The 15,839-nt window shown below is 31.7% G+C and overlaps 1 protein-coding gene across 2 annotated transcripts; it reads left to right on the top strand.

Annotated features, from left to right (window-relative positions):
• Positions 1-2,760: 2,760 nt before the first annotated feature.
• Positions 2,761-9,444, top strand: LOC148629303 (uncharacterized). Of its 2 annotated transcripts, XM_088564757.1 has the most exons (5): positions 2,761-3,175; positions 5,128-5,172; positions 8,193-8,237; positions 8,495-8,539; positions 9,166-9,444. In XM_088564757.1, exons 1-5 carry the CDS (start codon positions 2,824-2,826, stop codon positions 9,384-9,386), a joined length of 708 nt encoding a protein of 235 aa, XP_088420883.1. In that variant the 5' UTR covers positions 2,761-2,823; the 3' UTR covers positions 9,387-9,444. The 2 variants fall into 2 exon arrangements, with proteins under 2 accessions (XP_088420883.1, XP_088420884.1); XM_088564758.1 differs by lacking the exon at positions 5,128-5,172.
• The last annotated feature ends 6,395 nt before the right edge of the window (positions 9,445-15,839 follow it).

Raw genomic sequence — 15,839 nt, forward strand, 5'->3', positions numbered from 1 at the left:
TTCAGTCGAATTTGTGTAACTCCATAGTGGAGTCCAGCTATGATAATTCTGCGGTGTCACAAATGGGCTTGAGGAGCAGTTCAGTATGGTGAAATTTGTTTGAAATCATGCAAAAGGATATATTTTGTTTATATTTTTGATAGGGTCAAACTCACCCTCCACCACCATCTGGATGCAGAGATCCTCAAAACTCTTCATAAAAGGTCTTCAAAGTTTTTGATGGGGTCCAAGATGTGTGATTACTTATTATAGTTGTTGCCCTTTAAAAGCCATAAATGACTAATTTTTTTGATTTTTAGATTATAACTTAAAAACCGTTTTAGATAGAAAATGTCGAAATGATCCTTACGACAAGTCCTACGAAAATTCTCAAAGGGCATAAAGGTTGAATTATTATCCATTGTAAGAGAAAGACCAAAGTAATCTTATGATAATGCACCTTGAGATGCAAAAATTTTTACTTTTTACTTGTTACTGCCCTTAAAATGTGAATCTTTTTGTGATTTTTAGCATATTGCCAGGATATGGAAAAATAAACTATTAATTAATGAACTAATCTTTAGGACAAAAGAAGGATAGGGTGCATATTTAATAACGGTTTTCTATTTGAGTTATTGTACTTGTGAAATCGGGGAGCTTTTTTTACCATGTAAGTGAAGCAGGCTCTCTAGAGCCTCTAGTTATCACATATATCTTTCGGACCGAAATAGTGTTAATCATCTGTATCAATACCAATACTTTATAGCAAACCATCGATCATTTAGTTTCATCAACGATACTATACTTCGCTTTAAGGTTGATTCAAATATTATAATGCACTGAAAAACAAGAATTTTTTGAAAGCTTCAGATTTCTTCTTCTGTATTTCATCTGATCGAACATAACTTTGAGTACCTTGATTGTAGACGTACACTTCTTGAAACGTTCACGTTTCCCATTTTAGCGTTCGTGTATCGTTTATCGTTCGTTTTTACATACTTTGCGTTCGTTTAAACGCACAATAGGAGCCTTCGTTATTTTTGTACATTCATTATTTCCTTTATTCGACTGTTGTTTTTATATTTTGTTCTATTATTTTTTTGTATTTTCATTAATTCTATTTTCGATTTTACTTTCTTCATTAATATTTGTTAATATTATTATTTTTCATCGTTCGACTATCGTGCGTTTCAATGCACGCTATGAGCGTTCGCGTATCGTGCATTTAAACACACTCTAAGAGTGTTCGTTTATCGTATGTTTAAACGCACGATAGAAGCGTTCGTTTTAGTGCGTTTGATGAGAGCTAAGCGTGCGTGCGGGAAACATTAACGTCTCAAGGAGTGTAGAAGATTTTGTCCCGCCGTTAAACCTGAGCATATTGTTTAGCAGAGCGATTGTGATATGACCAATTATTTGAGCAATCTGTCTAATAACTTGTGTCATGTATTCTCTACTTTTTCTGTTTGTATTTCTATTATGTCAAAAATTGATGTTTAAATATTAGTATGAATTAGATCAAGAACACTTGAAGTTTTTCTTAAATTTTACAATGAGTTATTCGTATTATCTTGTGGTCTTTATTAACATTACTACATTTTATTATAGATATAACTCATGTCACTTTTGCATGAATTGTGAATGGAAAATTTCAAAAAGCAAAAAAATATCTGTAGGAAACATATGAAATGTTACGAAAAAAATAGAATAGAGTATATAGAATAAATGTACACCATGGTAATTTATCTACCAACCAAAACGTTTTAGAATCAAATTTTTTTTCTTCAATTTGATTTATTTTCGTTATGGGTATTGTGTATAATATCATTCTTTGTATAATATGTAAGTTGAACATAATATATCACTTCTATTCATAAAGTGAACTACGCTCAGTGAATTATGAATGAATTACTTTTATTATATATAATCACTGTCAAATCAAAAGTTCATAGTAAACTAGATTAAAGGTTGAAGACATTAAATATATTATTATAAGAGAAAGTTACAATCAAATTAACATTTATCAATTTAGCTCCTTTATCATTATTATAAAGCGTTCTATTTTGTATGGATATAAAAGTCACTATATGCGTCTGCACTTCGAAAAGCTAGAAATGTATTTATCTACATTGTATTTATCTATTTATTTAATTCAATTCATCTTTATTTTGAATAGATGAAGGAAAGTGTTGTAAATGTATGATATGATATGCGTTCATACATAAACATTTCCAATTGATTGTCAAGAATTTTGTTGTATTTTCTAAATAAAGTTTAAAACTTAGTTTAATTCTGTTGTTTTTACCTTTTTTATAATGTTAAAAAAAAACCAATGTAAACATACGCAAATTCATACTCATAACATCCTTAGTTTATCTAAATATGATATTCATCTTAAACAATAATATTTGAATTCCTGAGAGCATGTTCCAGGCTACAAGATTAGATTAGAAATTTAGACAAAATCTAAGAACATTGTTATAGTAATCTAATTCTAAACACAATGTTTTTCACTTTATTAAATGACTTTTAAGTTATTGTATATCAAAATCTCCAACATTAAAATAATCTTACTCTTATCAGACATGATACAATATTTTACATATAAAATTAAGTACCAAACAAGTCTCGTTTTATAAAACATGCCACGGTTGACACACAAAATGTCATATAATTTTTTCAATAACTTTCATGTGCATGTAAACGGATTAAGGAAGTATAAATAATTTGTAAGAACAAGGATTTAAGAAATAAATATAATCATGCCTCTATATAGATAGCTGTTATAAATTATATTGTGTCAAATCGATATATTACTAAATACAATCGCTCTCCTAAGAGACAATGTTGAAAAAACGAATTTTTTTTTCTTGTTTCGTGATAGCTGTTTTATATTTTATAACGAAATGTGAAGCCAAATATGAATGTCGACCGGGAGTATACCAGTGTCACTTAGATAATTGGACAGCTTGGTCAAAATGTACCGCTCAATGTGGTGGGGGAATATCTTACATGTATAAACCGCTATGCTGCTCAACATCTTATAACGATACGGCTAGTTGTGCTAAGGATTGTAACATTACCACAGCGCAATATTATAAAACCCGTCCATGTGGACAGATTTGTTCCCATGGCCAATTCAACGGAACCAAGTGTGAGTGTCCCTCTGGTTACCACGGAAAATGTTGTGAAAATGGTTTGTACAACTTATTTACGTCACAATGAGAATGGTTGAATTAATTAATCCAATTTACCCGGAAAGTTATAATTAACAATAGTTTACAACTTACAGTCATGTTTTAATTCAATTTCATTTTTAGCTGACTTGGCCCGAAGGCCATCACTTGGCGTCCGTCGTCTTTCATGGTTTATAATATTTTAAATCTCTTTTTCTCTGAAATTACTTGACTAATGAGAACTAAAATTGGTTTAAATGTTCCTAGGGGTATTCTGCATAGAATTGATGTAGACGAGTTTTTATCCATGGCCGCCGTTACTACAAAGAGAACATAGGGGTCAGACAGAAGTTTTTCGCATATATCTCCAAACCCGTTAGGTTTCACAAAATCCTGAATACGGTAAAAGTGTTCAGCATGAATCCACTATACACAATTCAATGAAAATTGATATGATTGTACCTTTGGTATGAGCGTTAGGAATTTATATACAAGGAAAAAACATGCTTTTACAAAAAAAAAATAGAATATTGCTTACCAATCTAAGTGAGCGATTTAAGGCTCTTTAGTAGAGCCTCTAGTTCATAAATCTGTAAAAAATACTTTAAACGTGGAAGACACAGCATTTCTGCCAAGCATACGATATATAACTAAAAGATTGAAGAGTGTCTGGGTGGGATGTGATTCCTAAGTCCGGACTGGCACTTCTGTGAGCTAACCTATTAGATAAAATCCAGATTCAGCGTGTCGGACTAGTCCTAAGCAAAATGTCTTCGATTGATCAAACGTTCTTATGATAAAATTCATGAAATATTTGCCTTCAACGTTCAAACCGCATTCAATAGTTGTTAACGAGTATGGCGTCTTTTCATTTAATAAACTTGTACGGATATTGCTTCAACGCGAAAAATATATAGCTGTTTTAGGAGAAATTATTATTTTTTTTTTAAATTAAGAAAAGTATAATTTTTCTATGTGTTTTTTTTCGTCTCAGTCTCCTTTACTTTGGCTATTACATGTCAGTGTACTTTATATTAACTCTGGATAGCAATGATAAGTTAAATATCAGAAATAATCAATTTTATTTTGGGGGGACGGGAGCATTATGTAATAATGACGTCGTCATCTTATTTGGTTTAAACATGATCATCATAAAGAACTGACTGTAATATCTTTTCTAACTACTTATTATATAAGATAAATTTTATTCATTTATTATTTGATGAAAATCACGTTTATGAGGTTATATAGAGAGGAAAAAATACAGTCATACCTTATTATATTTTAAAGATTACTTCTATCATCTATCATATTTCTCCTACGAATATAGCCCCGTGCAGGTCCGGGTGTTAAAAGAATAGGCCTGCAGCAGCGCTAAGCTTGTCGTAAAAGGCGACTAAATAGTGCTCAGAACCCTAGCCGGGGGCTAGGGCGCTTTGCCCACAGAGCAACTGGGATGTGTGCCCCAGGTGATGGAATAGGGTACCCCTGGCGTGTTACATGCTGGGGTTGTCAGGCTATAATACGGAAAACCTGACTGCAAACCATAGTGGTGCATCGTGTTGGGAAAGATGCCACGTTCCTCGCACGTTAAAGAACCCTACTGTGGTATTCTCCCGTAGTAGGAACCATAGGGCTCTGCCACCGGAGGCTAAATTGCCCGACCCTACCCACCTCTCCCTATTTCCAGTGGCAATCAAAATTTGTCGACCCCATTGTCCTTGTGTCCCATTCTTTTTTCATTTCATCATCATTTCATGTTCATTTCCTCATCAATTTCATGTTCATCGTCTGAATATAGCTGAAATATTGCTGCTCGGACGTTAAACCCCAACAAACAAACAAACCTACGAATGCAATAAACATAATACAGCTATTTGTCAATAGACGAAAGATTCAAAGTTTCTTTAAATGGAAGGTAATTCTCAAAATGTCCCTGTGGTGTTGGCATTTATTTATTGGTTTCATGTAGTCGGCACAAGTACCGTCAGCACGACCACTGTATCAGTTACAACAGGTTAATATGACGTAAACTGCAAACTTTCCTGCTTAACACGAGTTCTTTCAATGTTTGATTCATTTTTTTCTATGTTTACACTATTTCTTGTAAAACGTACTAAGGAAACAGTTGTTGGAAGTAAATTTTTAATGAAGCGAAATGAAAGAGTAATCAAGGGAACAAAAGTTATACTGGTATGAAAGAAAATGTAAGGGTGCTTTTCCTTACTGCATTTAAGTTTCCTCAGCAGTAAAATTTAAGCGATCGAATCAATTAAAAACAAGATATGACAAAATCGATTTATTCAGTATACTTTCCATTTTTTCAAATGGATATATTCTACTTGCTTAGATTTGACATTTCTTTTATATTGTTGAAGATTGAAGTCATCACTACAGAAGTTTTATGGTCGTCATTAAGAACTCGTGGATCGTTATGGTGTATCCATCTGCACTATAAGAACCGATTTATTCAACGGGTCATAGTTTTCCTTTCCTCGTTTGTCTACCCCGGACTTGACTTTTTATGAGCGGCGGGTTTTTCTAGAAAAGCAGCGAACGCTTACCCTACCGGTGCACCTGGTCCATGCTCCCAGTTTTTAGTGGAGTCCGAGTTGCTCATTTACTTTTGTTACTTTGTATGTACTATTTTAGTTACTTTATGTTCTTTGTTGTGTATGTCTGTTTTCCATGTCTGGTCTTTGTCCCTGGATTACATTCTTTTGATTACCGCTATAACCTTGGTTTCCTTGATTACTCCTTCAACAAACGGTCGGCAGTCCAATGGAAACAAATTGTGCTCCTCTACTTGTGACCTATTTCTTCACTTTTAAGAGGCTTACTTTATAGCTGATCTGATCCGAAAGAAAAAATATCAGCTAGATTCTTTAATCTCAGTTTCCGCTATATAGATGACGTATTATCTTTAAACAATCCTAGTTCTCATATCTTGACATACACTTAGAGATCGATGGTGTAAGAAAACTATTGTCCAAACTTTACGACAAACGTGATGCATTTTCATTCAGAATTGTCAACTTTCTTTTTCATCATGGATTTTTCATGTCACAACTCATACGTTATGCCACAGCTTGCCGTACCTACGCAGACTTTTTGTATCACTCCAGACTCCTTACAATTATGCTTCTTGAATTGGGTTATATTGCTACAAGATTGCAGTCATCACTACAGAAGTTTTATGGTCGTCATCATGAAATTGTGGATCGTTACGGTGTATCCATCTGCACCATGAAAACTCATTTGTTCAAAGTGTCATAGTTTTTCTTTTCTCTTTCGTCTACACCGGACGTGACTTTTTATGAGCAACTCGGCGGGTGTTTCTAGAAAAGCAGAGGACGCCTACCCTACCGGTGCACCTGGTCCATGCTCCCAGTTTTTAGTGGAGTCCGAGTTGCTCATTTACTTTAGTTACTTTGTATGTATTATTTTAGTTACTTTGTGATTATTTTTGTTGTTGTTGTGTTTGTCTGTTTTCCATGTCTGGTCTTTGTCCCTGGATTAAGTTAGTTTGATTTCCGATAGAATGCTGTTCTCTACATTACTCTTTAATCAGGTTTTCCACTATTGTAAAGATTTTGGTTTACTAAAAGCTAAATTGGATTTGAAAGGCATATATCTTTTTTCTTAAATATAATACTTTACCCTTGGTTTGGAAAGTATTTAGTTTTAAATACTAGTATTGCTTAAATATTTTTTTTCCATTTAGAATCAAAAGCAATATGCGCCACTGTCATCACTTGTAAAAAGATACAAAAACCAAATTGTTTCTGTTGCCAAAGAACATTATTTACGATAACGTATCAAAAACATTCCAACATCGACATTATTTCCCGTAGTGATAAATGATAACATTTCTCTCTCCACCAAATCCACGAATTAATCATTGAAAGTAATTAGTGATTTTGTTTAACAATTCAGGTAAGACTATGTTAAGAAATAAGTAAGTGTGTTTTTGTACAACTATCATTAATCCTAAAACAAAGGAAACTTTACGTTCGGTGATGTATTATTGAAAGCCTATCAAGTTTTTTGCATAATTTGTGTGGTTTTGCATGTGCTCTTTTAACTACTGATTCTAGGTTTTGTGTTGTATATTGGTTCCAACTTTCCGGTCTTTTTTACTATTCCTCTTGACTATTGCCTAGACTTAATCAGTTCGGTAACTTTGTACTCACCCCTTTCTTAGCTTTCCAGGCTTTTACCCTTTTCTTTACTTTAAGTCTTGTCTTCTACAATAATATCTAGCGATAATTTATATGATCGCGTCAAGGCTTAAGTCAAGAACCAAATGATTTATAAATGGATGCCTTCATTTCCAACGTTTATTCAAAGTAATTATTGAATGAATAAAAAGATAACATATCGTTTTGTACTTATGTATCAGTATTGCAAACAATGATATACTGCACACGTATTTCCACGAGTAACCTCTCATCATCACATTATAACCAAATATGTAAGAAAATCCAAATCCAAAAATACATTGTATATAAAACCACAACCAAAAGTATCGAAATAGGAAGCCAAATCCTGCTCCAGAAAGTTCTACCCAGTATAATACTAATACAAGAAATCACGCTTCAGTGATAAAGCGCGTTTGAACTTTATAATAATGTCAATTTCAGTAAATAAACTATAACAAATAAATCGGGTCAGGCAAATCTAATTGCTGTACTGGTGAATATCATTGAGTGATAGTAAATAAAATTACATCAATGCCCTTCTTTCACGACTAAAGATAACCTGTTTCACAGCTTATTAAATAAGCACTACTCTAACTTCCTTAGTAATGTTTTAATGTTTCCTTTAGGTCTCGAATGTTATTTGTTGTTTTTCAGCTAATTATTACTTTCCAAACATAAATAATTTTGTCTATAAAAAAATTATCTCACACAAATATATTAAACATTACAAATACATTTGTCAATAGAATTTTGACAAATAATTTAAGCTTTCTTTGATAAATAGAAATTTTCAGTATGTCCATTTTATGTTGGCATTTATTTTTTCTTCTTGTAGTCGGCACAAGTACAGTCAGCACGAAAAGTAAATCACTTTCAGCAGGTAAATTTGAAGTTAATGATTATCTCCTAATTATCTGTTTTCCTCGATTCCTCTTCAGTGTTATATCAAGTTTGTCATAAGTACTTCTCTATGCTTGTACTATTTTTTCTATAAAAATATTTATCTCACACCAATAAATCCAACATAACAAATATATTTGTCAATAGAAATTTGACAAATAATTCAAGGATTCTTTGATAGATGGTAATTCTCAATATGCCCATTTTATGTTGGCATTTATTTTTTTCTTCTTGTAGTCGGCACAAGTACTGTCAGCACGAAAAGTAAATCACTTTCAGCAGGTAAATTTGAAGTTAATGATTATCTCCTTAATATCTGTTTTTCCTTGATTCATCGTCAGTGTTATATTAAGTCTGTCATAAATACTTCTCTATGCTTGTACTATTTCTTCCTGATAACAGTGGAAAGAACAACTTACTAAAGAAAATTGCTGAACATACAAAAAAATAAACGAAGGTCGTTGAAAATCATTTACATTAATATTACAGTAAATTTAATTCAAATGCATAAATTGCCGGTTTTTTTTTCGATTACACATATATGTTTTTCCGATGAAAAAAAAATACACGCCACGAAAATTTCATGGTGGACAGAAAATTGATTTGATATCAAATATTCAATTTACCATTAAAAGTACCATGACACTACTATCATATTCCATATTGGTGGAATTTGTTTCAAAGTTTTGGTTTTCCTGTATCATGACATGAACCCGTTCCCATTTTTTTTTTAATTTGGAACACTGGAATTGTCTGCTTAACCTGCAAAATGACAGATAATCGGGATTTTAAGAGATAGAACATAAACGGTGGAAATACTCAAGTATTTCTACACGATGCGTTCTGTCTCTTTCCCACTTTAAACTATTAACTTTTTATAAAACGATTTTATTATTATGTTAATTTAGATTTGAAGGTGTTAACTGGCGACGATGGTGTGAACTGTTTTCAGGACAAAGGTGTAACAACAGTAATGATCCTTATGATGATCCTTGTGGCTGGTGGGATCACTGTAGACGCTATCCTCGGATACTGGATTTATAAACTAAAGAAGAAAATGGGTTGTACGTCCGGAGGTTTTCTACCCGGTGGTGGCGGTGTCGCTCCAGCTGCCACAAAAGTCAAATAAAACATTTTTTGTTGGCATGATCTTTTTAAACACAATAAAATTTAATTGTTCCAAATTATTATTATTTGCGATCAATTTGAAATGTGTTCACAGTTTATTTCAATAGTAAAACAGCCAAATGATATTAACGTTTTAGAAAAAAAATATTACTGTCGCGCTAATGTGTTAATGTCAAGAAAAGCAACATTTTTTTCAGCTAAACATTAAAACATTCTTAATACAACATTTTATGGCTTTAAGGAAACCGTTTAATTCCATACATAGATCTATAAAAAAAAAAAGTTACAATGGACAAGGAACTATCGGTTTCGTATCTTCTGTACTGTGTTGACTACTGGTTTTACCAAATTTGTCCGGTCGCAATTTCGTGCTGCCTGTTTGTTTTACTATATAACGGAAACAATTTATTGTAATGGAAGCCAGAGGATTAGCATTTTAAAACCTAGTTGTACCCAACTTTTCTATTTGAAAGGCCCATACCAAGTCAGGACCATTGTAGCTACTTTCATTGCCTAAATACTACCAATTGTTATTTGGGCTTCCCTTCTTTTAACTTTTGACTCTCCCTTTGGACAATTGCATTGAGATTTTCCATAGTTCGGTAATTTTGTTATTATCCTTCATTTAATATTTGCCATTTTAGGTCCCACAAAGTTTGAAATGTCGCGATCGACTATGGGCGGGGTCTCATATCAACATTTATCACTAGTTTCAACTTTCATTTCAATATTAGCCACATTAGTCGCACATAGTTGTAAATGGTCTTGTTCAATATGAGATAAATTTGGTAACGAATGCAATTTACCCAAATCATATAAAGATAACTAAAATAATTGCAGACTACTAGTAATTGATATTGGTCAAAGATTATCATATTGCACTCGCAAGCTCGTGCAATATAACATTTGCTCGGAAAAGTATTTACCACTAGAAATACAATATCCCTTAACTTGCTGGATAAGATTCATTTGTCGTTATATTTAAAGTAAGAAATTGACAGGAACCCAATCCTATTTTTTCTAAATTTTGAACGAACATTAGAATTGCTATTTAACTGACATTTGACAGTCAATCGGGCGGTTTTTTTTCCGACATAGCGTTATATATGGCATCCTTATAGTAATGTCATTCATATTCAATAACTAATGAAGTAGGTAATATACATATGTCAAAATACAATTGACTGATCTTATTCAGTCTTGTTTATTGACGATTTGGAACATGTTTTTGATTTGGCATTGAACCAATGCAGCTGCCAAACAACTGCTATATCAATCCGGACACTAAAACAGATGTTTTACAAGAACTTTCAACATACAACAGCACTGTATTATATTTAACTTGATACCATCTTGGTGTGTTCAAAATTTATTATCTTAGAAAGTTATAGCACTACGCCACAGGAAGACTAGTTTATTAAAACATAAATGAGTCGTTTTCTATTATTTAAAAAAAAATTAGTTTGCCATTTTTAAACTTTTTGATCTGCTGGACCTGAAAAGGCGTGGCTGACCTCGGTTTACCTGTCTTAAAGCATTCCATTGAAGAAGGTAAACCAATAAGACAATAATACTATATTTGATAAACCTCAGACACGCAAGTGTACAAGAGGACATATACACATTTAAATGTAGTCACAACAAACACAAACAACTATTTTATAAACACATTCAATGCATTCATAATTTTTACAAATACATAAAATTACAGTACAGAAAACTATGAAATCTTTTTTATGAAATGAGCGATGTCTTTGTACAATTCAGTATGACATAATTTTAATAAATTGATAATTTTTGTTCAGTTGGATATTGTAAATAATTACTAGGTATATGTTTTTGTCTAAGTTCTAGAACTTCTCTTTTCTGACAAGTGAACAGGTAAGGAAATTCATCGCCTGTTCCATTTCTACATAATTAGCATGTTCGTTCATCTACCGGAATTCCTGACCATCTCCAGGTTTCAATAGGGATCTTCAAATTTCAGCATCTGAATTTAGAAATAAAAAGTTTATTTGCTTGTTGTAAACGTAGCAGGTAATTTTCCAGGCCAAATTTTGAATAGAAGTCGCCACGACTTGAGTTAGACATGCTAGACTGCCAATGTTGTATAAACTAATCTTGCAGTTGTACTGAAAGCATTGACTTTAATACTTGCTTTTCTGATGGTATTTGGTCATCCCAGAAGGACGATAATCCAGTATCATCAAAAATCGATTTAGCATGGGGAATCCACTTGAATTTGTCTGGGTCTAAAGAATGTAATTTTAACATAACTTGGTACATAATTTTGGATAGTTTTGTGTTGTTTAGCAGAAGGTTATTCCAAAACATTACCATTCTACATTAGATACTAATTTTTAAAGAAAATCGCCCTTATTCTCCATAGATTATATAATTAGGCGTGGTATTTCAAACTCTCAAAAATTTTCTTACAAAATTGTAAGTGAATTATTCAATTCTTTCCATTTCATCTGTTTTGTCGAAACCCAAAACTTCAGATGCATATAACAGTATTGGACTTATCAATGAGTCAAAAAGTTTAAGCTGTAAATCAATTGGTATGCTTAGATTTATAATTTTTGCAGACAAAGCATAAAGGGCCTTTTTCACTTTGATCACACAACCTTTTCTTTGCTTTTTAAAAACTTAATCAGACCTTCATGAGTTATGACTACACACGTTTAGAATAATTGGCTACATGTTAACCGTTCACAATGGATTTTTTTTACAATTCTGAACAAAATAACTGTACATGCGCAAATTAAGAAGGTTTTTTTAAACAGATTTAACAGATTTCATTATATACGCCCAGACACGTATATAAATGTGTTACAAGGGGTCAATCAGAATTACACACGCACACACACACAGAAAACGACACAATAATGAGCAATAATAAATACAGGGTGCATATAGAGAGTAATAAAGTGGTTAAACATCTATCATAATAAAGATCATATTTTTATTGAATATGAAGTTTTTTAGCACATTAAAATTGCAAAAAGAGATTAAACGACCCATTTTGAAGCAATTTTGGATATTCGTAGTAATATTTTGCCAACTATTTTTGTCTTAGATTTCTAACAGTGACATTTTTACATAGAAAACTATATGGTATTTGTTGCAAATTTTCTTGTTAAAAAAAGAGCGTAATCCACCTTCTTTAGGAATGTAATACTACCTTCCTTTTGAAGATAAGAAGTACGAAATTTTGAGATTCAAATCCAACAAGTTAAAAGTCATCACTACAGAAGTATCGTGAACTCGTGGATAGTTATGGTTTATCCATCTAAACTATGAGAACCGATTTGTTCACTGTGTTATAGTGTTCCTTTCCTCTTTCGTCTACCTCGTGACATTTAATGTGCATCTTGGTGAGTGTTTCTAGAAAAGCAGTGGACGCGTACGTACACTACCGGTGCTCATGGCTACATGCCCCTGTTTGGTCGAGTCCGGGTTGCTCATTTACTTTTGTTTCTTTGTAGGCGATATTTCATGTTCTTGGTTGTTTATGTCTGTTTTTCCTGTCTAGTCTTAATTCTTGGAATATATATTCTTTTAATTTTTGCTCGAACTTTGGTTCCCTTAATACTCTTTTATATTTTTGTAATTTGATTCAAATTTTCACGTCATATTCGCGTCGTATATCCCAAAGACCGAGTTGTCCAATATTGATAAAAAAAAATACATTGAAAACGAGGATCAGAAGAATGATAAGACACAAAAGTGGAAATAAATATTTAGAAATAAGGTAGACAATTGAATTCACTTCATTTTACCACGCATCTTAAAGGCAGTTCGTTTTATTTGTACATTTAACAACAGTATGCATATATCAAGTTGAAAATCGCCTGGTCACCAAAAAGAGCACTTTATTTCGTTTGTGAAAATCAGATTAAATTATGTACATGTTAAGCGTCCCGTTCTTAACTAAACGAGTTTCAGTCTTTGAACTAATGAAAAATATCCTTGAAACCAGTACACTAGTCAGGCGGTATCATAAACATAGGGAGTTATGTTATAACAAAAATGTTGTTATTTTTATATCTGTGTTTTGACTGTGTAATCTTGTAAAGAACTTTGTCATTTACCATTCAAAATACGAAGAAGTTGCATATGTTATATTAAATCTTTCTGAAACTCATTTTTATTAACGCTTGATTTAAAAATTAAAAGTTAGCAAAAGTTGACTTGTTAAAAAAATATGAATGATGTAGTTGAAATATCTTTAATATGTGAACAATTTTAAAAAGAAGATTTTAATGGTATATTTATGACTGATAACTAAGATAACTACATAGTACAAATGTAATGTTTTCATTAGAAATCTAAAAATTTCTTTCTACATTGAGTTTTTTCCTAGTTTTAATAGTTCGTTTAAAAATAACGAACTATTTTGAAATATATTAATTTAAAAAAAAAAGAATGATTATACAGAGTTGATTAGGAATATTATTGCTGTACAGACGTGACATTTATCTACAGATGATGATCATTTATTAACACCAAATGCAGTGATTTGACGGGGGTTTTCCTTTTGCGCCAAAAATTTAGGCCTTTTGCGCCAGAAAAAGACCACCTTTTGAGCCAAATGCAAATAAGGAAACTGAATATCAGAGAAGTAAAAATCTAAAGTAAAACGATCATAAAATAAAGAAAATGAATTATAAATGAATTATTGAAAAGAAACATACAAATACGTATATATTTAAAAATTAATCCAGAATGAAAACCAAATACATGTATAAATAATTTATTATAATTCTTTATTTCATTTTTTTATTTTCATTTTAATTTGATTGTAATCATTTGTTTTTCAAATTTCAACTTTAAAAATAAAAATTAACAAATAGAAAGGAGAAATAAGTGGATAACATATATGTAAATGATTTAATAGTTAATCTATTTTATACTGAATAAAGTTCCACTCGTCTGTCCGTCTGTCGCTAACATGTCCCATAGCTGATTAAATAAGAAGGCCATATTCACTGGTTTACGAATGTAACTTTGTAATGCAGTCATTTAGATTGACTTAAGATGAACAACCAATTATAAAGAGATTTTAAAAAAATGAACCAAAGTAACCACAGCACGCAAATGTAACTTTACTTGTATTCTGGTGCAAAATGATCATTATTTTATTTGCACAATTTAACTACGAAAATCGAAAAGTAAATTGAGCAAAAGGAGTACTGGCGTAAAAGAGTTGTGGCGGAACAGGACTACACGGAAAAATATATTTTGGCGCAATTCAACTACGATTTTATATCCAATTGGCACAAAAGGACGATGCCCGATTTGACAAAAGTTAAAAATTACCCTTTGAATGAGCATAGATTGTTTTAGTAAATAACATATATAGTGTCAAAACACAAACAAAATCGTTAAAGGTCATTTGTTTTTAAAGTAAAACTGACAAAATGAAAACCATTAACATCAATTTCTTATACCCCCTTTTTCCAAAAAAAAAAACGGCTAACTCATTTTCAATAACACACCATTTCTTGACGTTTGTACAACAACAAAAAAACTGTTACTTTAACACAATAAACGTGTCCATTTCAGTTGTAAGCGTAAACAAGTAAGCGTAAGTAGAAACGTGTATCTATTTTAGTCTATTTTATTTGCTTCGTGTGATGAAAACGTTGTATTTATTTTGTTTACATTCAACTAGTATATTTCTTTAACCTTTTACCAGAATATTAATACGATGCCCTTGTATTCTAATTTTTGGACAATTTGCTTTTGGTATTGATTATTTTACTACCGAGTTTGTGAAATATTTATTGTTTAATGCGCTCCATTCCTTGAATTGAATAGTAAATTTGTGGATTCTTTACAATATCATTAAATTAACTATTTTTCGTAAAGAAACTCTAATTGTGCATGACACTCTTTTTTTTTATTTTTCATGTTGCTGTGAAAGAGAGAAACTCACGGAATCCAATCTTTTCATTTATTTGAGTAAATGGACAATTTGGAAATTACGAAATAACATCAAATTCAATAGAGTTACGTTCGATCAGTTTGCGTTGCTTAATCGGTGGAGATCATATCTCAAATTTGAGATAAATGTCTGAACGAAAACTAATCATATTGATGGTAATTTACAAACCATAATGAAAAGAACATTACATTGTTCATAGACTTTCATGTTAATACAGCATTACATGTACTAGTTTGGTGAGCTGATCAAGTACGTTTTAATTTGTTCATTTAGCTAATGATTACAGGAATATGTGTATATTAAATACTTATTTCTCATTCAAAAATAGTAAACACGTGAGCTTCCTTCAATCACTTAATAACTCCTTCAATTCCACTATGTGAAGCATGAATGGTGAACGGGTATTTATAAAAAAAAAATGTCTATGGAAATTACAAATTAGAGTGTAAATGTATCTAGATTAGTTTTTGTGTAACCTCATTTCCCTGTGAATGAGGATTGTCA

The sequence above is a fragment of the Perna viridis genome, chromosome 1 (genome assembly GCF_037379345.1).
Source record: "Perna viridis isolate PV_CMFRI_1.1 ecotype Kerala chromosome 1, ASM3737934v1, whole genome shotgun sequence".
Lineage (NCBI taxonomy): Eukaryota > Metazoa > Mollusca > Bivalvia > Mytilida > Mytilidae > Perna > Perna viridis.